Genomic DNA, 25,664 nt, shown 5'->3' with positions numbered 1-25,664 from the left:
CACTGTGCCACCAGGGAAGCCCAGTTTTGGAAGTTTTAGCCACAGCAATCAGAGAAGAAAAAGCAATAAAAGAATCCAAATCAGAAAAGAAGAAGTAAAACTGTCACTATTCGCAGATGACATGATACTATATATAGAGAATCCTAAAGATGCTACCAGAAAACTACTAGAACTAATCAATGAATTTGGTAAAGTAGCAGGATAGAAAATCAATGCACAGAAATCTCTTGCATTCCTATACACTAACGATGAAAAACCTGAAAGAGAAATTAAGGAAACACTCCCATATACCTCTGCAAAAAAAAGAATAAAATACCTAGGAATAAACCTACCTAAGGAGACAAAAGACCTGTATGCAGAAAACTATAAGACACTGATGAAACAAATTAAAGATGATACAAACAGAGGAGAGATATATCATGTTCTTGGGTTGGAAGAATCAACATTGTGAAAATGACTATACTACCCAAAGCAATCTACAGATTCAATGCAATCCCTATCAAACTACCAATGGCATTTTTCACAGAACTAGAACAAAAAATTTCACAATTTGTATGGAAACACAAAAGACCCTGAATAGCCAAAGCAATCTTGAGAAAGGAAAACGGAGCTGGAGGAATCAGGCTCCCTGACTTCAGACTATACTACAAAGCTACAGTAATCAAGACAGTATGGTACTGGCACAAAAACAGAAATATAGATCAATGGAACAGGATAGAAAGTCCAGAGCACATATGGTCACCTTATTTTTGATAAAGGAGGCAAGAATATACAATGGAGAAAAGAGAGCCTCTTCAATAAGTGGTGCTGGGACAACTGGACAGCTACATGGAAAAGAATGAAATTAGAACACTCTCTAACACCATACACAAAAATAAACTAAAAATGGATTAAAGACCTTAATGTAAAACCAGACACTATAAAACTCTTAGAGGAAAACATAGGCAGAACACTCTATGACATAAATCACAGCAAGATCCTTTTTGACACACCTCCTAGAGAAATGGAAATAAAAACAAAAACAAATGGGACCTCATGAAACTTAAAAGCTTTTGCACAGCAAAGGAAACCATAAACAAGATGAAAAGACAACCCTCAGAATGGGAGAAAACATTTTCCAATGAAGCAAATGACAAAAGATTAATCTCCAAAATTTACAAGCAGCTCATGAAGCTCAATAACAAAAAAACAAACAACCCAATCCAAAAATGGGCAGAAGACCTAAACAGACACTTCTCCAAAGAAGATATACAGATTGCCAACAAAAACATGAAAGGATGCTCAACATCACTAATTATTAGAGAAATGCAAATCAAAACCACAATGAGGTATCACCTCACACCAGTCAGAATGGCCATCATCAAAAAATCTACAAACAATAAATGCTGGGTAGGGCGTGGAGAAAAGGGAACCCTCTTGCACTGTTGGTGGGAATGTAAGTTGATACAGCCACAATGGAAAACAGTATGGAGGTTCCTTAAAAAACTACAAATAGAACTACCATATGACCCAGCAATCCCACTACTGGGCATATACCCTGAGAAAACCATAATTCAAAAAGAGTCATGTACCACAATGTTCACTGCAGCTCTATTTACAATAGCCAGGACATGGAAGCAACCTAAGTGTTCATCGACAGATGAATGGATAAAGAAGATGTGGCACATATATACAATGGAATATTACTCAGCCATAAAAAGAAACGAAATTGAGTTATTTGTAGTGAGGTGGAGGGACCTAGAGTATGTCATACAGAGTGAAGTAAGTCAGAAAAAGAAAAATAAATACCATATGCTAACACACATATATGGAATCTAAAAAAAAAAAGGTTCTGAAGAACCTAGGGGCAGGACAGGAATAAAGATGCAGATGTAGAGAATGGACTTGAAGACATGGGGAGGGGGAAGAGTAAGCTGGGACGAAGTGAGAAAGTGGCATGGACATATATATACTACCAAATGTAAAAGAGATAGCTAGTGGGAAGCAGCCCCATAGCACAGGGATATCAGCTTGGTGCTTTGTGATCACCTAGACGGGTGGGATAGGGAGGGTGGGAGGGAGATGCAAGAGGGAGGAGAGATATGGGGATATATATATATATATATATATATATATATAGCTATAGCTGATTCACTTTGTTATAAAGCAGAAACACACCACTGTAAAGCAATTATACTCCAATAAAGATGTCAAAAAAAAAAAAGGACAAACTTACAGCTCTAAAGTAAGTGTCATGGGGGTGTAATATACAGCATGGTGACTATCTTTAATAATACAGTACTGCATATTTGAAAGTTGCTAAAGGAGTAGATTTTAAAAGTTATCACAGGAAAAAAATTTTTGTAACTATGAATGGTGATGGATGTTAACTAGACTTATTGTGGTGATCATTTTGCCACATATACTGATACAAATATTGAATCACTATGTTGTACACCTGAAACTAATATAATGTTATATGTAATTATATCTCAATAAAAAGTAACTCGTATTGGGGCAATTTAAAAAAAAGAAATTCTTCCATCCAGATGGTTTTGCATCAAAAGCTTTAAATGGGCAGCCAGCAAGGGGAGGGGTGACTGGTCCTTTCTTGGGAGCATGTCTTCCACTCAAGGGGCTGAACCTTGAGTAAGAGGCTGGCAAATGTCTCTGGGGGAGGAGTAAGGTCCAGTGAGACCATCCCTCCATGAAAATCTCCTTGGGAACCGCCTCTGAGCTGTCAGTTGACATTTGTGTGCTCTCAGCTGTTCCACAGCTGCCAGCCACTGAGCCTGGATGGTTCTGGCTCTGAGACCAGGAAAGTCCCCACCCCAGAAGATGGGAAGGGATGAGAAAAATCCAAGATGATCAGGACAAGGCCACACGAACACAGGTGTCCTGAGGGACAGGGGTGTCCTGTGAATTGGTCCTGTTGTTTGTTCCTTCCTCCCAACTGGAGAGTGGCTGAGAATAGCTAGGTACACCTAACAGTCTCTGTCTCTTCCTGGTCATTTACACAGATTTTGGACCAGTAATCCAAGCTGACAGACACTGTCTTACTCATCCTGTTGGGCTTCCAGATGCATCAGACACTTTGTTTTCAGGAACAGACATGCCCTCTAAATTCAACCTGGCTTTGATCATGTTGAAAATGAGAGGGCTTCCCCTTGGCTCAGTTTAACTGAAGACAAGGGAAAGAGATGGCCTAGAACCTTGGTGAGTGACATGGCAAAGCTGGCACAGGTCAGGCAGTGAGCACACCAACCCACCTAATGACTACGGCAGGTTGAGAGCCCCTTCCTGCTGGAGGCTGTGTATCCAGGTGGTGAAGACCACATGCTGAGGCCTGGCCTTGGTGCTTACCAGCTGTGTGACTTTGGGCAAGTAACACAGACTCTCAGTAAAGTGGGGATGATAAGTGTACTTAGCACTGAGTTCTCCAGCATTTAGTTGTGAGGATTACATCAGATAACATGGGTAAAGCACTTAACAAAGAGCTTGATACAAAGTGAGGGCTTCATAAATACAGCCACTGTTGCTGCTGCTGCTGGTGTGCTGTCATTAGCATTGAAAAGCTTCCTCATTCCTGAAGATGGCAGAGTAGAAGGACTCAAGCTCACCTTCTCTCATGAAAGTACCCAAAGCACAACTAACTGCTGAACAACTATCAACAAAAGACTCAAACCTACCAAAAAAGACATTTTACATCCAAAGTAGAACTCACAACAAAATGGTAGAAGGGGTGGTTTCATGATATAATCAAATCCCATACTCGTCGGTGGGTGACCCACAAACGGGAAAATAATTATATCACACAGATTCTCCCACAGGAGTGAGAGTTCTGAGCCCCGCTTTCAGGCTCCTCAGCCTGGAGGTCTGGCATTGGGAGGAGGAGCCCCCAGAGGATTTGGCTTTGAAGGCCAGTGGGGCTTGAGTGCAGGAGTTCCACAGTACTGGGGGAAACAGAGACTCCATTCTTGGAGGGCACACACAAGGTTTCACATGTACTGGGAACCAGGGCAAAGCAGTGACTCCACAGGAGCCTGAAGCAGACATACTTGCGAGTCTTGGAGGGCCTCCTGGGGAGGTGGAGGTTGTCTGTGGCTCACTGTGGGGGCAAGGACACTGGGGGTAGAAACCTCAGTGAATATTCACTGGTGTGAGCTCTGCCAGAAGTCACCATTTTGGCTTCAAGACCTGGGCCCACCCAACACCCTGCAGGCTCCAGTGTTGGGACATCTCAGGCCAAACAACCAACAGGGTGAGAACACAGCCACACCCATCAGCAGACAGGCTGCCTAAAGTCATCCTGATCCTACAGCTGCCTGCTAAACACACACCTTCACATGGCCCTGCTCACCAGAGGGACAAGATCCAGCTCCACCAACTAGTGGGCAGGCACCAGCCACTTCCACCAGGAAGCCTGCACAAGCCCCTGGACCAACCTCACCCATCAGGGGGCAGACACCAGTAGCTAGAGGAGCTACGATCCTACAGCCTGAGGAATGGAGGCCACAAACACAGAAAGTTAAACAAAATGAGATGGCAGAGGAATATGTTCCAGATGAAGGAACAAGATGAAACTTTGGAAGACCAACTAAGTGAAATGGAGATAGGCAATCTTCTTGAAAAAGAATTCAGAGTAATGATAGTAAAGATATCAAAGATCTCGGAAGAAGAATGGAGGCACAGACTGAGAAGATACAAGAAATGTTTAACAAAGAGCTAGAACATTTAAAGAACAAACAGAGATGTACAATAGAATAACTGAAATGAATAATACACTAGGAAGAATCAATAGCAAAATAAATGAGGCAGAAGAGCAATAAATGAGCTAGAAGACAGAGGGGTGGAAATCACCACTATGCAACAGAATTTAAAAAAAGAATGAAAAGAAATAAGGACAGTCTCAGAGACCCCTGGTACAACATTAAATGCACCAACATTCACATTATAGGGATCCCAGAAGGAGATGAGAGAGAGAAAGGGCCTGAGAAAATATTTGAAGAGATAATACCTGAAAACTTCCCTAACATGGGAAAGGAAATATTCACTCAAGTCCAGGATATGCAGAGTCCCATACAGGATAAATCCAAGGAGGAACACACCGAGACACATAGTAATCAAACTGACAAAAATTAAAGACAAAGAAAAAATATTAAAAGCAACAAGAGAAAAGCAACAAATAACATGCAAGGGAACTCCCATAAGGATATCAGATGATTTTTCAGCATGAACTCTGCAGGCCAGGAGCGAGTGGAATGATATATTTAATGTGATGAAAGGGAAAAACTACAACCAAGAATACTCTACCCAGCAAGGTTCTCATTCAGATTCAATGGAGAGATCAAAACCTTTACAAATAAGCAAAAGCTAAGAGAATTCAGCACCACCAAACCAGCTTTACAACAAAAGCTAAAGGAACTTCTCTAGACAGAAAAGAAAAGGCCACAACTAGAAACAAGAAAATTATAAATAGGAAAGCTCTCTGGTAAAAGCAAACATACAGTAAAGGTAGGAAATCATCCACACACAAATATGATATCAAAACCAGCATTCATGAGAAGAGGAGAGTACAGATGCAGCATATAGGAAATGCAATGAAAATTAAGAGAGCAGTAACTTGAAATAATCTTGTATATATATAGACTGCTATATCAAAACCTCATGGGAACTGCAAACCAAAAATCTACAATAGATACACACACACAAAAGAAAACAATCTAAACAAGAGAACAAGAGAACAATCTCACAAGAGAACAAAAGAGGAAGGGAAGAAAAAAGACCTACAGAAACAAATCCAAAACAGTTAACAAAATGGCAATACGAACATACTTATAAATAATTACGTTAAATGTAAATGTATTAAATGCTCCAACCAAAAGACACAGACTGGCTGAATGGATACAAAAACAAGACTTGGATATATGCTGTGTACAAGAGATCCACTTCTGATCTAGGGACACATATGGACTGACAGTGAGGGGATGGAAAAAGGTATTCCATGCAAATGGAAATCAGAAGAAAGCTAGAGGAGCAATATTCACATCAGACAAAATAGACTTTAAAATAAAGACTGTTACAACAAGAGACAAAGAAGGATACTACATAACGATAGAGGGATCAATCCAAGAAGAATATATAACAATATATAACAATTGTAAATATGTAAATATATGCACCCAACATAGGAGCACCAAATATATATGGCAAATACTAACAGCCATGAAAGGAGAAATCTACAGTAACACAGTAATAGTGGGAGACTATAACACCCCACTTACATCAATGGACAAATCATCCAGACAGAAGATCAATAAGGAAACAGGCCTTAAATGACACATTAGACCAGATGGACTTAATTGATATTTATAAAACATTCCGTCCCATAGCACCAGAATACACATTCTTCTCAAGTGCATATGGAACGTTCTCCAGGATAGATCACATCTTGGGCCACAAATCAAGCTTTGGTAAATTTAAGAAAACTGAAATCACATCAAGCATCTTTTCTGACCCCAGTGGTACGAGATTAGAAATCAACTACAAGAAAAAAAACTGTAAAAAGAGCACAAACACATGGAGGCTAAAGAATATGTTACTAATCAACCAATGGATCACTGAAGAAATCAAAGAGGGAATCAGAAAATACTTACAGACAAATGACAACAAAAACACAATGATCCAAAACCTATGGGACGCAGCAAAAGCAGTTCTAAGAGGGAAGTTTGGAGCAAGACAACCTTACCTCAGGAAACAAGAAAAATCTCAAACGAATAACCTAACCTTATAACTAAAGCAACTAGAGAAAGAAGAACAAACAAAACCCAAAGTTAATAGAAATCATAAAGATCAGAGCAGAAATAAATGAAATAGACACGAAGAAAACAATAGAAAAGATCGATGAAACTAAAAGCTGGTTCTTTGAAAAGATAAACAAAATTGATAAACCTTTAGCCAGACTCATCAAGAAAGAAAAGAGAGGGCTGAAAACAATAAAATTTGAAATGAAGAAGGGACGTTACAAGGGACACCACAGAAATACAAAGGATCATAAGATACTACTACAAGCAACTATATGGCAATAAGATGGACAAGCTAGAAGAAATGGACAAATTCTTAGAAAGGTGTAATCTCCCAAGACTGAACTAGGAAGAAATAGAAAATATGAACAAACCAATCATAAGTATTGGAATTGAAACTGTGATTTTAAAACATCCAACAAGGGACTTCCCTGGTGGTCCAGTGGTAAAGAATCCGCCTTCCAATGTAGGGGACACGGGTTTGATCCCTGGTCGGGGAACTAAGGTCCCACACACCACGGGGCAACTCAGCCCACATGACACAAATACTGAGCTTGCGCGACTCAGTGAGAGAGCCCACGTGTTGCAAAATACAGAGCCCAAGCATTCTGGAGCCTGCGTGCTACAGCTACAGAGCCCACATGCCCTGGAGCCCACGTGCCACAACTAGAGAGAGAAAACCTGCACGTCACAACTATAGAGAAGCCTGCGTGCCACAACTAGAGAGAAGCCCGTGCACCACAACTAGAGAGAAGCCTGCGCGCTGCAATGAAAACCCCGTGCCTCAATGAAAGATCCCACGTGCCGCAACTAAGGCCTAACACAGCCAAAAACATTAAGAAAATAAATAAATTAAAAAAAAATCCAACAAAGAAAAGTCCAGGATCAGGCTTCACAGGAGAATTCTATCAAACATTTAGAGAAGAGTTAACACCTATCCTTATGAAACTCTTCCAAAAACTGCAGAGGAAGGAGCACTCCCAAGCTCATTGTATAAGCCTACCATCAGCCTGATACCAAAACCAGACAAAGATACCACAGAAAAAGAAAATTATAGGCCAACATCACTGATGAACATGGACACAGAAATCCTCAACAGAATACTAGCGAACCGAATCCAACAATACATTAAAAGGATCATATACCATGATCAAGTGGGAGTTACCCCAGGGATGCAAGGATTTTTCAATATCCGCAAATCAATCAGTGTGATACACCACATTAAGAAATTGAAGAATAAAAACCATATGATAATCTCAATAGATGCAGAAAAACCTTTTGATAAAATTCAACACCCATGGGGACTTCCCTGGTGGCACAGTGGTTAAGAATCCGCCTGCCAGTGTAGGGGACATGGGTTCAATCCCCGGTCCGGGAAGATCCCACATGCCGTGGAGCAACTAAACCCGTGCGCCACAACTACTGAGCCTGCGCTCTAGAGCCTGCAAGCCACAACTACTGAAGTCTGCACACTTAGAGCCCGTGCTCTGCAACAAGAGAAGCCACCGCAGTGAGAAGCCCATGCACCGCAACGAAGAGTAGCCCCCTCTTGCCACAACTAGAGAAAGCCCACACACAGCAACGAAGACCCAATGCAGCCAAAAAAAAAAAAAAAAACCTAATGAGTACTGTGACGCTCCTAAAGAAGGTTACGGTATGCAGCACCCCCAAATTAAAAAAAAAAATTCAACACCCATTTATGATAAAAAAACTCTCCAGGGACTTCCCTGCTGGTCCGGTGGGTAAGACACCGTGCTCCCAACATAGGGGACTGGGGTTCAATCCCTGGTCGGGGAACTAGATCCCACACTCATGCTGCAATTAAGTTTTCATGCTGCAGCTAAGAGTCTGCATGCTACAACTAAGAAGTCTGCATTCCACAACTAAGAAGGTCCCACATGCTGCAACTAAAAAGATCCCACATGCTGCAACACAAAAGATCCCACATGCTGCAACGAAGATCCCATGTGCCACAACTAAGATCCAGTGCAGCCAAAATCAATAAATTAATAATGAAATAAATAAAATAAATATTAAAAAAAACCTCTCCAGAAAGTGGGCATAGAGGGAACCTACCTCAACATAATGAAGACCATATATGACAAACCCACAGCTAACAACATTCTCTCAGTGAAAACCTGAAAGTGTTTCCTCTAAGATTAGGAACAAGACAAGGATGCCCACTCTCACCACTTTTACTCAACATAGTTTTGGAAGTAATCCATGGTAATCAGAGAAGAAAAAGAAATAAATGGAATCCAGATTGGAAAAGGAGAAGTAAAACTGTCACTGTTTGCAAATGACATGATACTCTACATAGAAAATCCTAAAGATGCTACCAGAAAACTACCTGAGCTAATCAGTGAATTTGGTAAAGTTGCAGGATACAAAATTAATACACAGAAATCTGTTGCATTCCTATACACTAAAGTTTCTATACAAAGGAAGTTCAGATAGAGAAATTAAAGAAACAATCCCATTTACCATCGCATCAAAAGGAAGAAAATACCTGGGAATAAACCTCCCTAAGGAGAAAAAGACCTGTACTCTGAAAACTATACAGACACTGATCAAAGAAATCGAAGGTGACAGAAACTGATGGAAAGATCCACCATGTTCTTGGATTAGAAGAATCAATATTATCAAAATGCCTATACTACCCATGGCAATCTATAGATTCAATGCAATCCCTATCAAACTACCAAAGACATTTGTCACAGAACAACAACAAAAATTTAAAAATTTGTTTGGAAACACAAAAGACTCTGAATAGCCAAGGCAATCCTGAGAAAGAAAACTGAAGCTGGAGGAATCAGGCTCCCTGACTTCAGACTATACTATAAAGTTACAGTCATCAAAACAGTATGGTTCTGGCACAAAAACAGAAATATAGACCAATGGAACAGGATAGAAAACCCAGAAATAAACCCACGCACCTAAGGTCAATTAATGTATGACAAAGGATGCAAGAATATACAATGGAGAAAAGACAGTCTCTTCAACAAATGGTGCTGGGAAAACTGGACAGCTACACGTAAAAGAATGAACTTAGGACACTCTCTAACACCATACACAAAGATAAATTCAACATGGGTCAAAGACCTAAATGTAAGGTCAGACACTATAAAACTCTTAGAGGAAAACATAGGCAGAACACTCTTTGACATAAATTACAGCAATAGCCTTTTGGATCCACCTCCTAGAGTAATGAAAATAAAAACAAAAATAAGCAAATGCAACCTAATTAAACTAAAGAACTTTTGCACAGCAAAGGAAACGATAAACAAAATGAAAACACAACCCACAGAATGGGAGAAAATATTTGTAAATGAAGCCACTGAGAAGGGATTAACCTTCCAAATATACAGACAGCTCATGCAGCTCTATATTAAAAAACAAAAAAACAACCCCCCCCCGAAACAACCCAATCAAAAATGGGCAGAATATCAGATAGACATTTCTCCAAAGAAGACATACAGATGACCAAAAAGCACTTGAAAAGGTGCTCAACATCTCTAATTATTAGAGAAATTCAAATCAAAACTACAATCAGGGGGCTTCCCTGGTGGCGCAGAGGTTAAGAATCTGCCTGCCAATGCAGGGGACACGGGTTCGAGCCCTGGTCTGGGAAGATCCCACATGCTGCGGAGCAGCTAGGCCTGTGAGCCACAACTACTGAGCCCACATGCCACAACTACTGAAGCCCGCGTGCCTAGAGCCCACGCTCCACAACAAGAGAAGCCACCGCAATGAGAAGCCCACATGCCGCAATGAAGAGTAACCCCTGCTCGCCGCAACTAGAAAAAGCCCGCGTGCAGCAATGAAGACCCAATGCAGCCAAAAATAAAATAAATAAATAAATTTAAAAAACCAAAAAAAACAAAACTACAATCAGGTATCACCTCACACCAGTTAGAATGGCCATCAAAAAGCCTACAAACAATAAATGCTGGGGAGGTGTGGAGAAAAGGGAACCCTCCTACACTGTTGGTGGGAATGTAAATTGATGCAGCCACTATGGAGAACAGAATGGGGGATCCTTAAAAAACTAAAAGTAGAGCTACCATATGATCCAGCAATCCTACTCCTGGCCATCCATCTGGAGAAAACCATAATTCAAAAAGATACATGCACCCCTGTGTTCATGCAGAATTATTTACAATGGCCAAGACATGGAAGCAACCTAAATATCCATCAACAGAAGAATGGATAAAGAAGATGTGGTACATACATACAATGGAATACTCCTCAGCCATAAACAAGAATGCAGTAATGCCATTTGTAGCAACATGGATGGACCTAGAGATTATCATACTAAGTGAAGTAAGTCAGACAGAAAGACAAATATCATATGATATCACTTATATGTGGAATCTAAAAAATGATACAAATGAACTTATTTACAAAATAGAAACAGACTCACAAACTTCAAAAACATACTCATAGTTACCAAAGGGGAAAGGTGATAGGGGGAGGGATAAATTAGGAGTTTGGGATTAACAGATATATACCAGTATATATAAAACAAATAATCAACAAGGACCTACTGTATACCACAGGGAACTCTACTCAATATTCTGTAATAACCTATATGGGAAAAGAATCTGACAAAGAATGGATACATATATTTGTATAACTAAATCACTTTGCTGTATACCTGAAACTAACACAACATTGTAAGTCAACTATACTCCAATATAAAGTAAAAATTAAATTAAAACAAAGTATTGAAGAGCTAAAAAAAAAAAAGGAACTATGTGTGGACAATTTCACTCTGATATTTTTAGAAACTAAAGCAAAAGGGAAAATCTACTGTCATTTGATTTTCATTTTTCAACAACAGAACAAAAGGACACGGAAAAGTTTGTAAAAATGGTTATTTTTCTCCCTTGGCTTAAATGTCCCCCCTGTAAAATAAAGACATTAGGCAAGGTAAAAAAAAAAGCTTCTTCATTCCCCAAACTAAAAGCTATCTTTTGAGGGTCAGAGAAACTATGCCCCAGAGAGTTTAGGGGACTTGAGCAACACTGCACCACAAGCAGGGCCAAAGCAGCAGCAGTGCCCATGAACTCTGACTCACAGGCCAGTTCCCTAGCCACAGGGGCACAGCACTTTTCCTGGGCACCAAGAAGTGTCCTGGGCCTGCTGAGTGGCAGAGAGCCACCTCGGAAGGCCAGAGGCAGGGGCTCACCGATCAGGGTCATCGCTGAAGAAGTAGTTGACTTCCCCGAAGGTGCCCACGTCATTGTCTGTTGCCTGCAAAGGTAAGAAAAAGAAGTCATTACTGCCAGAACCAGCCGAGGCTCCCAATCTCAGCAGGAAATGTCCACAGCAAACCCGTGCTTCCCCCACACAACTCCTCAGGCCCAGGCCGAATTTTCTAGAGCCATGCTGTTCAATAAGGTTTTCACCAGTCACAAACGGCAATTTAAATTAATACTGGAGCACACAGTTCCGGAGGATCAGTCTTCTACCTAAATCTCTAACTATGCGAAACCACCCCTCCTGGACTCATGTCAGACATTCTCTGTAGATGCTCAGAGGGCTTGGGGGAGAGACCCTAGACCTGTGGCTTGGGGTCATAACTTGTAGGTTTACAAAATACCTCAAACAAAAGTGGGGGTGGGTTCAACCATCTGGTGGCCTCCTCCGGTGACTCTCCTCCAGTCCCCAAAGCCTTCAAGTCAGATGTGGTACCTAGTGGGGGAGGCCTCTTGGGTGGATTTCTGGTGTTCCCCCTTCTTTAACCCTGGGAATAATCCACTGCATGTATCAAGCAGACTGTCATCTGGTTGGCAACCTCTTCTGCTGGAAACCGTCTGCTGCCCACCCCCACCCATCTTCTTTGGCATCCCTCTCTGCTCGAACAAGTGGTCCAAGTGGGACCTAGTCCTGTGACCTCAGGGACTAGGCTGGGAGTGGTCCCTGACCGCAGCAGGGGCCTATTAGAATCCTTCCCTGGGATTCTTCTTATTGTTGCTGGGGGTAAAAGCTTTCCTCTGGGGCAGTGAAGCTGGGACGATGTGAAGTGGGAGTTGCTGGATGTGTAGGGAGGATGAAGAGAGGGGCTGATCTTGGTAGTTCTAGAGTCCTGAATCTGACATCCCTTCCCACCTCAGTTTGGTTTGTGAGTCCAACAAGATCTCTTTTATCCAGGCTGGTCCAAGTTGGCTTTCTATCACCTACAGTCAAAAGAGACTGGAGCGAGAGTGGCTTGCCTTATGCCTGATGATGATGGCAACAATGGTGACCACTGCCAGCCTGCACTCCATATATTTTACATTGTCAAAGGGCATCCAGGTTTATTAAGACCTCATTTTATCCTCACAACTGTCACAACATGATGAGGAAGACACACATTTCTACCCATCACACAGATCACAAAACTGAGGCCCAGACCACAGTGAGGTCTGGTGTAACCCTGTCACCACTCTAGGTCATGAGCAGATTCAAGGAGAGTGGGGCGGAACCTGAGATCCCTACTCCCATCCCAGGGTTCCTTCCTTTAGGCCACCTACGTGGGGCCCCTCTCCATCCCCTCCCTTGTCCAGGACAATGGTAGTTATAGTAGAGGCTTGGCTTTTGCGGCTGGAACCTCTGGGCTTCTGCACTGTCGCTGGCGTGGTTACATTCCACAGTGCAGACTAAGTGACACCATTCATGCATTCATTCAATAGTTACTTAGTAAGCATGTACTCTGTGCCAGGCATTGTGACCTCTGCTCTCTCCCTGGCCATGCCCTAGAGCTGGGCAAACTGCTACCTGCCACCAGAAGCCTGGAGGGAAAGGCCTTGGGCTGACCTTAGGGTCATCTGTTTTACACTCAGGGCTTCTCTAAGATCACAGCTGGATAAAGGTTCTGCTGCTAAAAATATGTTTCAATACCTATTTTTGTTTATTTTTATTTTTTAGCTTTGAGGTATAATTGACAAAAATTATTTTATAACTTTATTATACAATAAATTATGATAATATATTATATTGAGGTATAATTGACAATGGAAAAGATTCCCACTATTGAGTTAATTAACCACCCATCACCTCACAGATTTACCCTTTGGTTCCTTGTCTGGTGAGAATACTTAAGTTCTACTTTCTCAGCAAATTTCAATGGTACGGTACAGTGTTATCAACTATAGTCACCATGTTATACATTAGATCCTCAGATCTTATTCATCTTATAACAAAGTTTGTACCCGTTGATCAGCCTCTCCCTATTTCCCCCTGCTCAATACCTTGGTACTAAATATTTTTTGAGGTTCCTTTTAAAGTTCTTGGATTCTGTGAAATCTATTCCATTCTGTGTTCTTTACAATAAACCCGAATTTCAAGAAAACGCCAACTTGTGTTCAGTATATTGAATTCAGGAAGGCAGAGAAGTAAATGAGATATTCCAAATGATTTAAATGAAAAAAAGTGTTTATACCAAAAGGGTTAAGATCTCAGTTTTCCAGAAAACTTGGTTATCCAGAAGGAAGCCAATTCCAGGGCCTGTGGGCAGCCTGCTTTTAAGGACAGGCTCTTGTACCCACTGTTCCATTCAGTGTCCCCACTGTGTTCAGCAGACTGTGTGTGGACCTCTGTCTTCTCACCGCCCTGGCCAGGCTCCAAGAGCATCACAGGTTCTCGGGGGATGCATGTCTAATAAATGGAAAGGTAAACGCCGAGCTATGTAACCCACCCTCTAACCCAGGACCGATTCCAGGGAAGACCCTCCCCCGTGCCCTGAGCCACTCCTCCCGACAACCGCATTTATCAACTCCTTGCACTTATCACGTATTGTATCTTCATAATGACCCTATGACGTAGGTGCTATTATTACTACCATCCCCAATTTACAGATGGGGAAACTGAGGCACAGAGAGAGTGAACAGCTCACCCAAGGCTTCACAGCTAAAAGAGCGGCAAAGTTAGGATTTGAACCCAGTGCCGGCTTGTCACATCCTTCGCCTCAACGTGTTCTTGCTTCTAAACCAAGAAGAGAACTTGTTCGCAGAAGGAGAGGTGTCTGGTTATTCCAGGGCAGAGGAGACCAAAACTTCTCATAATAAGCCCACCTCTCTCCTCCCCTTTCAGGGACCAGAGAAGGCGGGGAGGCACCCCTAAGTCCCCTTTCATTCCACCAACAAATGATCACCACCATGCATGGTATTACTAGACTATAATAACTGCAGCTCAGTCTGGGGAGCAGCTGAGCAGATGCCATCAAGCCCCTTGGCGAGGGGTGAGTGTAATGTAGAGACCCTAGCTCCAGGTCGGAGTCAGCAGCCCAGGTCACGGTGTGACCAAACAGCAACCTCCTGGGGCCTCGGCATCCTCATTTGTCAAAGGAAAGGGTTTGGGGAAGCAAAGAGGGTAGGGATGCATCTGCCAGGCTCGCCTCCCAGCCTGGACTGTGCCTGTCACAAGGCAGGTGCTTCACAAATACTTGGAAAATGAAGGAACCAATTCCAGTAAGAAAGGGATGGTGGAGAGATGGGGGCAAAAGCGAGGAGAGCGGATTCTAAGGGAAATCGAGGGGTGAAAAGGAGAGAGGGAAAAGGAGGGGAGAGGCTAGGAGCGGCAGAGGGGTCAGCAGAGTGGGCTGGGCCAAGCAACAAGGGGGGTTCCCTGCCCCTGAAGGTCACATCGGGACCCTGGGGACAAGCCCTCCACATCTATGTGCCCTATGGAATTGCACTCGGACTGTTAGGGTGGGAAGGACCCCCGAGGTCCCCCTGTCCAGTCCTCTTCACCCTGAGGCTCAGGGAAGTTAGGTGACGAGCCCCTGGGAACAAGATAGAACTGTCTTCTCTCTCCAGGCAGACGCTGGCCTCTACCACCCCTGCCGAGTCCCCACTCCCTCCCCGAGTGGACTGAGCACAGCCATGGTTCCCACGGTGACCCCTCTCCCCAGGGGCCTCTTGCTGCCCGCCCAGGCCGCCGATGCTAACCGGGGAAGATTTGTGAGTCCTTTAGTGCCACTGTCTAATGACCGTATGAAATATGTATGCCTGGTGATGAGGAGAGGGAGAACTTTCATTTTTCACGTGCACGAAGCAGAATAATATGAAGATGAAAAGCTACTTCTGTGCGCCTGCCAGGGTGGGAGCAGCCAGCACCAACACAAAGGGCCTGGTCCGGGTGCTCAGGCCAGTGCCAGGCTGCTGCGGGGCCTGGTAGGGGCCTGTGCCCAGAGAAGGCAGCAAATCTGCCCACTAGACGGCCCTGCTGAAGGCCCTCCTCCTCTACATGTGTTCTTAGCCCTGTACTTGGGCCTTGGCTGCCAGCTCCGGCCTCATCTCTGACCACGTGCAGGCTGGACCATGTGCGGCTCCCGGGCCTGACCGGCTCTGCTCATGCTGCTGCCTCTGCCGGGATCGCTTTCTTCCTCTCCCACCTGGCTCCCCCGCTCCTGTCCTCCTGGCTCCCCAAGGCTGGGTTAGGGCTCCACCCTGCTGGAGATATTCCCAGCTGTGACTGCTCTGTGGAGCTGATGTGTCTCCCACCCCAGGAGGCTGCGGATCCCCGAGGCCAGGGTGGCCTGGACATCAGGGCGGCTCAGGAAAGCTCCTATATCCGTCATCTACAGGTACACCTGCATCCACATCCACACCACGTATGTATGTATACGGTTTCATTTTGGCCACACCCATACGTGGCAAGTACTGTTAGAACCCTCTGCTCCCTGTCTTTAACAAACAAGGAAACAGAGGCAGGATGATAAGGAACTTTCCCAAGATTTCACAGCTGGTAAGCGCCAGAGCTGGCCTCCAGATCCCTGTGTTGAAAACCGTTTAGCAGCTTGTGGCATACGCCCTCGGAGCAGCGTCCTGTGGAGGCCAAGGAGCTGCTTGGCCGTGCTGGCCAGCCCAGTAGAGGGCGCTGCTGGGGTCTGCTCCACTACCCACCCTGCAACCTGTCCCACCCAGGCAGGTCTCTGTCCCAGCCCCACTCTGCTTGTTGCAGCACTTTTCACAACAACCTCCTTCCCAGAACCTGCTTTGTGCCTAAGCAACTGAAAAATCAACAGACGAATCACGTGCCAAACAGACAGTGACCCTTGGGCCCACTTTAGGAAGGAGGGTTTGAGAAGTGACCAGGGGCCTGTGCAGAGAGGACAAATGTCCTCCTCAGGCCATGAACACCCTTCCTCCTGCCACGTTCTGGGACGTTCTGTCTCCCTGCAGGGTCACTTCCGGGATCTCGCAGGCCAGTCAGATGGCTACAGGGACGGGGGAAGGGGATGGCCCAGCTGGCCAGGCTGGCTGACTCTCATATTGTACCTGGCGACTCTAAGAAATGCCAAACCAGGGTTCCAGGTGGGCACCTCAACTGTGCTGCTGGCCCCCTCTCTGATGCCTCTGTGTTCCTGTTACTATTCCACCTGGGCTAGAATCTCACCCGCAGGTACACACTAGCACATTTTGCCACTTGCCATGACTCTCATAAGATGCCCAGGGGTAAGAAGTCAAAACCAATGGCTACAATGATCTTCCTCTGCTCAAAGACCTTCAAAGGCTCCCCACCGCTGCTGAATTAATTTCAGACCAGCACCTGTCGTCAAGGCTCTGCAGAGCCTGGCTGGCCTTGGCGATTTTGTATCCATCTCTCCCTGATGCACCCAAACTGTCCTCTCATTGCCTGGTTGCATCATCCCTTCATTCCGTAACTGCTGCCCACCCCTCCAAATGCCCCCTCCCTTAGGGAGCTCCCTGGCTGCTTGCTGTTCTTGACCTGAGAGCCCCTGGCTGGACCTGTTTTAGAATACTCAGCAGTCTGCTGTCCCTGAAACCTGCTTGTGTATGCCCGGTTCCCTCCCCTTGACGGACAAGTCTGTACCTAACTTATTTTTGTATACTGTGTTGTGCCTGGCACAGGGCTCAAAATCTTCGCCAAATTTAGTAAAATCTGGGATTTCCATTGCCAGACACTGAGGGCCAGCATGACCTTCCTTCTGGGGGGGCTAGTGCTCCCATCAGCAAACACCTTGGTGGGCTGTGAGCAGCCAGAGTGGGGCTCCTTAGGTTGCCCAGGAGGCAGGGCTGGGGTTTATAAAGCATCTCCAGTAAGTCTCCCAAGCTCAGGTCTCCCGTCCAAGCTCCCTACTGGCCAAACCTTAGAGGCGAGGTGGGTGGGATGGGGGGTGGGGGGAGCACTCACTGAGCAGCCCTCACCGTCAGCCTGCAGGCACGTGCAGAGCAGGTGAGAAGGACAGCGTGGGTGTGGAGGGGCAGATGGGGGGGGCGCCTGGCACACCACAGAAAGAACCTTCACCAAGATGATGATCAGACTCGCGCTCAGTCACGTGCTCAGTAAATACTTTCCGAGCTTTTCCAATGTGTCAGCTACTGTGCCCGGCTCTGAAGCCACGGCCATCAGCATGACAATGCCCTTGCTGGAATGTGACTTATAATCAGAAAGGGGAGACAGACAATAATGGAGGAGAGAAATAGCTAAATAACAATTTCAGACAGTGGTAAGAAGTGTGGGGAAGTACAGCAGAAAATGGGCTAGCAGGTGACTCGGTTGCTATTTTAGGTTGACTAGTCCTGGAGAAGATCTTTGGCAAAGTGTATTTGGGTCTACAGGGCAGTCACTGGCTGGACACCAAGAAGCCTGGGAGGTCCTGGTGAGAACCGCTCTCACCGAGGCCCAGAGGCGGCTCAGAATGTCTCTGTCTCCTCCAGTGGAAGCGTCTGCAGCCCAGGAAGACCGGCCGGCGGGTCAGCATCTGTCCCCGCGGTCAGCTCATGGGAGAGGGTGCGGCCGGGACTGGCTGCTGCCCAGCGCCTGATTTATAAGGCATCTCCTCCTATTCTCCTCAACACTGGCATTACCAGCAAAACTAATTCCCTCATTTGGGCCTTTATAATTGCATCCGCGAGTGCTTATTTCCATGATGGACAATGCCGGCAAAAGTGTAATTTTCTTCTGCTGACAAAAAAGAGAAAAATAAATACACACGGTGGGGGGGCGGGGGGAAATTCCAAAGGTTAAGACAAGGTGAGCCTGCAGTGGAGGAATAGCCAGATCCCCAGACCAGCCAGGCTCATGTCAGAAACGTCCAACTTTCCCCTGGCTATATAGGGTGGGAGGGGGTCAAATGACCCCCTGCCATTTCCCTTTGAGCACTTACAGTGTCAGGCACTGTGCCCAGCATTTCCCATGCTTTAGTTCACTCTATCTTCCCAGAAGTCCTATGGGAAGGACTTTCGGGAAGTCCTTCCCTTTGGGAAGCACCAGTATTATTTCTATTTTACAGATGGAGGGAACTGAGGCTCAGAAAGGTCAGTCAACTTGCCCAAGGTCAAAGAGCCACGGTACCAGGACATGAACCCAATACAGTCAACTGCAAGGCAGGTGCTCTCAAACGCTCCCCTCCCCTGCACCCCTCCCCCATTGGTGGGGCTGGAGGAGAGGCGTCCTCCTGCAGTTTGAGAGCTCAGCCATGGGATCCAGGGTGCTCCTACCAGGTCACTGTACTCACCCTGTAGATGAGGCCCCAACAGGCAGTCTTTTCCTTCTTGTCACAGGCTCTACCCCCAGCCTCTGCCTTGAGTGGGTGGGCTCCAGCAATTCTGGTTGTGCCCGTAAGCAGAGGATGCAGGGGTCCCTGGATGTCATTTCCCAGGACGCAGGCCCTTAGCCAAGGTCCTTCATCCTCAAAGGTTCCCCCCAATCCCATCCCATCCAAGCTTGGTCTTGGTGTGTGCAGGTGGCTCAGGGCCTAGACTGGGGGAGGCTGTCACCTGCTAAAGGCCGGGGCAGCCTGGCTGGCTGTGGGCACCCTTCTGACCCTTGCAGGGCTTTTCACCCAGCACCCTGTGGATATAGCTCTTCCTTCAACTTGGATGCCAGGGCTCTATGCTCAGCCCAGCTCCCTGCCCTCTGATGCTCATCACAACATCTCATGCCCACTCCTAGGAATCCACCATTTCAACAGCGATCAGGTCCTCTTGTCTCTTTGTCTCCTCCCGAGAGCCCCCTTCTGACCCAGCCTGTTTTGACAATGAACAGTGGCCATCTCTCGCCCTCTTCCATTCATTTGCCCTGAACCAGGGGCCTCCCTTACAGGCTACCTGCCTTGCCGACACACCATCCCCATGGATCCCTGCACCTCCCTGTTGTCCCTCGTCATGGCCTTGCAGACGCCCATCTGCTGACGTTGGGCCCTATGCCTCGCCCTGACCCCCACCTGCTCTGGCCTCCTCCTGGGTCTGCCTCCAACTGCCGCTCATCGGATGCCGCTGCTGCACTCTGGTCCCCTGATCCCCTCCCTGGGCCAGACACCCTCCTCTCTCAGGTTTCTAAACACCCTGTACCCTTCTTTATAGCTAGAAAGTCCTGCCCTGTGTCTTCTTTTGTCCACCTGTGCCCTCTCGCTTCCCTACCTACTTCTCTCTCTCCACACACACACACACACGCACGCACACATCCTCTCTCTCTCTCTTCCTCCCTGTGTCTCAGGCAGCCCCCAATACCTCCCTGTCCCACCCCCACCCTCACATACTCTCACAGAAACCTTCTCTCTTTTCCTCTGTCTGGCTCAGGTGGACCCCATCCCGCTATGTACTCACACGCAGAAACTCATGCACATCTGCACCCACCCTCAGTCTCGAGCAGCCCCCACACCCACCCGAGCCTCAGCCCTGGGGACCCCTCCTCGCCCCTTCCCCAGCCACCTGTGCACCTCTCCCTGCAGGCCGGCAGCTGGCAGGCACGCACTCAGTCACTCCCCGCCGGCGTCCACACCCCCGTCACGCACGCTCGCCCGGATGCCCCGCACGGGGCTTCTGCTCTGAAGCAAGGCGGGCCCAGCTGCCTTCCCAGCAGCCCTGGGTCCCACCAACCGTGGCAGGCAGCGGGCACCGGCGAGCAGTTCTGCTCCCGTGCACAAATCTGCAGAGAAGGGCACACGGTACAATTTGTTCAGGAAACAATAGCAATGTTTGACATGTCATAAGGATTGATGGAGCAGAAACTTACATGGGAAAATGCATTTTAAAACAGCTCCACGGAGCCCCGGTGCTTCACTGGTAGTGCTTTCCACATTCATCATTCGCTGAGCCCCTCTGAATAACTCCTTAAACTACATGAGATTAACTGCACCCTTGCAAGCTCTGGGGAGGCCGGCGGGAGGCAGGAGGGACTCTACTGGAGGAACCTGGTAGCCCAGAGGCTGGGATGACCTCCACTTGGCCTGATTAGGCCCATGGGGCCCAGCCCTCTCCCCTGTTCCCACACTCCCTCCCATGCTGTGGACGAGGATTTCAGCCTCTCTCTAGGACGCGAGGTAGAAGCCAATGGCCAGGAAGTATCATCTGGACTGCCCCACACTTCCGGGCAAATGGTCGGTGTGTCAGTTTCCCTCGTCCTCTCAGAAAGAGGCTATCTAACCTGAGTAGGAAGCCAGGGCTGATGGGTGAGGGCATGGTGAGTGCCGGGGGGTGCAAAATAAGGTTTGGTTGGAAGCTGCTGCTCTGAGCACCTTCCTGGGGGTCCCTGGCCAGGGGGCATGTCACACTCCTGGGAGAAGAAATGATAGCATCTGTAAGGAAATGCCTCCCATTGGACTTCGTGTAGGGATAAGAAGAGGAGTGCTCCAGGTGGGCAGTGGGACCAGGGAGTGAACCAGAGGGTACAGGAGAGATCCCGGGGAGGCTGCGGGTCATGGGAAGAAAGATGCATTCAGGAAAGCCCTCGGGTCCTGCTCTTGGCCTTCTGAGTGTGCAGAAGGCCTTAGGACAAAAGAGTGCTACTGAGGAGGATGGGGACAGAGGCTCAGAGCACACGGTCAGGTGAATCGCCGAGTGGGAGGGCAGTTAGGAAAGGGTGGGGACTCGGTGGGTGGTGGGGCTCCCTCACGTTCCATCGTGGACCTGGGGTGGATGGCCACCACTCCATCACACATGCCCATGCCGCATCACTCATCGGTCATAGTACTGAGTGCAGAGAAGGCCTCAGGATCTCTCTCAGCCCCACCTTCCCTATGGGAGTCAGCGAACAGTGGGATGTGAGTAAAGTCTCTCTGCTATGTCTGCTGGGCTCTCTGCCCCTGGAGGGTCAGAAACCTGCTTCTCCCTGGGAGGCACAGTACAAGACCAGGCACCAAGGGCCTCAGAAGGATTTGTGGCTCTGTGTAGGGTCATGAAAATCCCTTCAAAATGGGAGTGTGAAATCTGGGTTCTGGTCCAGCTTCTGCCCAACCATCCAGCTGTGGGACTTTGAGGAAGACACTGGGCTTCACGGCCTATGTGCGGCACAGCCTCCTGACCCATCTGCCCGCGCCTCCTCTGGTGCTAGCAGCCCATCCTCCACCAGGGCCAGAGGGAATGTCTGACCACACGAGACACCATTCTCCAGCTTAGAAGGCTCCTGGGGCATTGAAGACAAAGCCCAAACTGCTTGCCATGCCCCTGAGGCCTGATGTGGGCCAGCCTCTGTGGCCCCTGACCTCCTCTCCTGGCCCATTTGCCAACAACTACAGTAACATCCACTCTAAACCTCAGTTTCCTCATCTGTAAAATGGGGCTAATAATAATACTTGTCTCATGGAGTTGGTGTGGGGATTTTAGAAGGTACTGAAGCAAGGTGCTTTAGACCAGTGCCTGGCACATAGGAGCCGCTGTCTAAGTGGAGCCAGTACTTGTCTTTCCACCCCCAATTCTAACCACTCACTCTTTCCAGTCCTCTGCAGACATGCTCCTGCTGAGCCTTCTCTCAGCCTGGCCCTCCCGCCTGGGCTGTGCCAGCAGCTGGCCGGGTGGAGGGGGAGCGGAAGTGGCACTGAGCCCTACAGGAGGGGGGTGTTCCAGTGGGGGCCAGACCTGAGCTCCGCCTACTAACGTGTCAGTCTGCGGCTGGGGAGGAGGGATAAGAATTGGGCTGACAGGTGCACTCAAGGTGTGGGGTCCCCGGCTTGCTTGTTATTGCAGACACAGTGTTGTTCTTGGGCTCCTCCACCCCCTTCTTTATTTCTATCTTATTTTAAAACCTGGAAATAAAAATTGATGGGGAGCAAATTGCTCTGGCCAGCGGCTCTGTGCTTAAAGGAGTTGTCACGGGAAAGCAATTACGGGATGTCAAGGGCTGTCAGGGTGGCCGCGGCTGCCTGCGCCCCATGCCTGGCACTGTCTGGTGGTCCCCAGGCCGGCTTGGAGGACGAGCGTGGTGTCCCCCGGAGGCAGGGGGATAAGTGCAATCACTGCCTTGCTGAGTGTCAAGCTACGGGCCTGGCCTGGCGCTGTGTGAGACACTTGACCCGATTTGTCCCTAATCCTGCAAGCAACCAGCAAGATGGGGTCACAGTCCCATTTTACAGCTGAAGCAACTCCAGCTGATATGACTGCAAAAATAGTAACAGCAGCTCACTCTTGTTTAGTCCTTACTGGGTTCCAGGATTTATTCCAAGAAATCTACATGTATTAGCACATTTCATTTCCACTCCCACTCTATGAGATAAGTACTAATACTACCTTTGTCTTACGCGTGTGGAAAGTTCCCAGCTGGGGCAGAAGCTGCTGGTGCCACACACAACCCCCCTGTGCCCACCTCCACACACCAGGGGCTGCTTTAGTGGAAGCATCTATGCCTCTCTTGGCCTGTGAGCTTTCTTCTCAAGGGAGCAGTTGGAATGATGGGGTGTCCACATCCCCAGAAGCTGTCCCCATTCAGTGGGGGCTAGGAGTCGATGGACCAGTACCCAAGCCTCCTCGCCCTGAGCTTGGATAGCTCAGACACAGCCTTCCCGCTGATTTCCCAGCGGACAGAGCTCCAGAAGCCCCCGTGGTAACCGGCTTCACGGTGCCCCCTTGAGTGACCTCGCCTCACCTCCCACTCCCACCTGAGTTTCCTGGGGTCACCTCGCAAGTAAACTGCTGGTCCTTGAGTCCTTGTCTCAGGGTCTGCCTCTGGGGAGCCAGACCTTAGACACAAGCCTCAGGCTGGACACTGGACACGCAACGGTGAGCCTGGCAGTATGTTCCCGGCCCTCAAGGCGCCCACAGTGGCCAGTGGCTCAGGGATGCCTGTTAGCGGGCTCAGGGTCCTGCAGTTGGTCACCGGCAGAGCTGGGACTCGAAACCTTGTCTGTCTGACACTCGCACACACAAATCAAAGAGGAAAAATATCCCGCTCCTAGCCCTTCTACAATGCTGCTCCTTCTTTTATGCCATTGGATTTGAGGAAGACTCAACTGAGTGCCTTTAAAAAAAAAATCACATCTGACCATCAAACAAAGGAGAGTGGGATGCAGAAAGCCATTTTCCCAGGGATGCAGGAGGGTGGCTGGGGGTGAACGAGATGTTCACAATCAGAAGGGACTCGAGGCCTCTCTGGGGCCAGTTATCAGGCTGGGATTACGTGGTAGAGGATGAGAAGGGGAGGGTGCCAGAGAGATGCGGGGACAGACACCGTGGCCGAGGCTCAGTTAAGTGGGGCCTTGTGTGCAGAGGAGATGGAAGGAGGAGGAAAAGACAGTCCAATCAACCCCCTGGGGATGCAGACAAACCATGGTTGGGAACGCCTCCCCCCACTGCTGGACCTCACCACTGTATCCTTGCCCGAAGTCTGACCCCCTCCCTCTTCTTCCCTGCCCCCATAGGATGCAACAGGCAGCTCCAGGTCTAGTGGGAAGGTGAGGAGAGGTACCTGGGTGGGGAATGGTCCCCACCCATGTGCCAGGACACATCATCACTCAAGGTGACTTGGAGCCAGGTGGCAGGGCCCCCATGCCTGCTGCCATTGGCAGGCTCCGATTGGGCCATCATGCGCAGCTCACTAATGAACCATATTGATTCCACATCCTCCTGTTGTCTCCCTAAATGGCAAGCCACACATCTGATAGATTAAATACCCACACAATTGCCCGCCTGACATCTCCATCACTCCGCCTGCAGGTCCCTAATGAATTTTACAGCCCCACAACTACAGAAGAAATTAAGATCGAAGTCAGACACAGGAACTATAAATCACCGGTGATCCTGAGACCAGCAGAGGGCTACAGCCCCAGCCCCTCACTCACATGGGCCAGTCCAGCCCAGGGCTTGATGGTGAGACAATCAGATTTTGTGTATCAGTGCAGGCTGGTGAGGGAGTGCTGGGAGCATTCACGCCCGAGAAGCAGCCTCTGTCCACAGACATTTGGATTCCCTCACTCCTCTGCCCATCCCGCCTCCGGTATTTAGAATGTTCTAACTCACACTGAGAAACGCCCTGACAGGAGAGTAGCATATCTCATTTATAAAGACTTGCTTCCCAAGGAGTTCAAAACATTCTAGTCACGTTGTTCTAAAAATGTCCCAGAATGGGGAGAGGGTCCCGCAGCCTTCTCTCCATAGAGAAACTGAGGTTCATGGAGGAAAGAGGTTTGCCCAAGGTCCTTCACCAACTTGAAGTCCCTGACCTTCTGACCCGAAGGTTGCAGGTCTTGTTACAATGGGAGCCTAAAGGGTTTTTGTGTGTGTGTGTGTGTGTCCTGGTCCTGTTTCTCCTTTGGGCAGGGGGTACCCCCTACAGGTGGCTGGGCAGACAGAGGGGGCTCTGGGCCTTGGGTTCAGCTTGGATGTCAGCCGGTCAAGTTCAGTTTCCAACCTGTCATACCTCTTGGCCCCATAGTTTCACCAGGGGAGTCTCAACGAGGGTTTTAGTCTTCATGAGGAGGCTGTGTTGCCTCATGGTGAAGGGAAAGGACGTTGGTATCCTAGAAACAAGGGTTCATGCTTCCGCTCTGCCCCCTCCACAGGTGTGACCTTTGGCAAGCAGCTAAGTACTCTGAATCTCAGGGCTCTCATCTATAAGATAAGGACACTAATTTCTACCTCACTGGGTTGTCATGGGGATTCGATGAGATAACACACAGAAGGGGTTCAGTTTGGCACCAGGCACTCAATACAAGCGCCT

At 47.7% G+C, this 25,664-nt stretch overlaps 1 protein-coding gene across 2 annotated transcripts in view; it reads right to left on the bottom strand.

Annotated features, from left to right (window-relative positions):
* CDH23 (cadherin related 23) overlaps positions 1–25,664 on the bottom strand; it is a gene marked incomplete at its 5' end in the record, with an annotated part of 434,991 nt that overhangs the window by 151,742 nt on the left and 257,585 nt on the right. For both annotated transcript variants that reach the window (XM_082407240.1, XM_082407239.1), the window contains one exon: positions 11,974–12,038. In XM_082407240.1, coding sequence (XP_082263366.1) covers positions 11,974–12,038 — 65 coding nt within the window. The remainder of the gene's footprint in view (positions 1–11,973; positions 12,039–25,664) is intronic.

This window comes from Balaenoptera borealis (genome assembly GCF_965194805.1).
Source record: "Balaenoptera borealis genome assembly, chromosome: 10".
Classification (NCBI taxonomy): Eukaryota; Metazoa; Chordata; class Mammalia; order Artiodactyla; family Balaenopteridae; genus Balaenoptera; species Balaenoptera borealis.
Note: the sequence above shows the minus strand (reverse complement) of the source record. Positions and strands in the feature narration are given on the sequence as shown.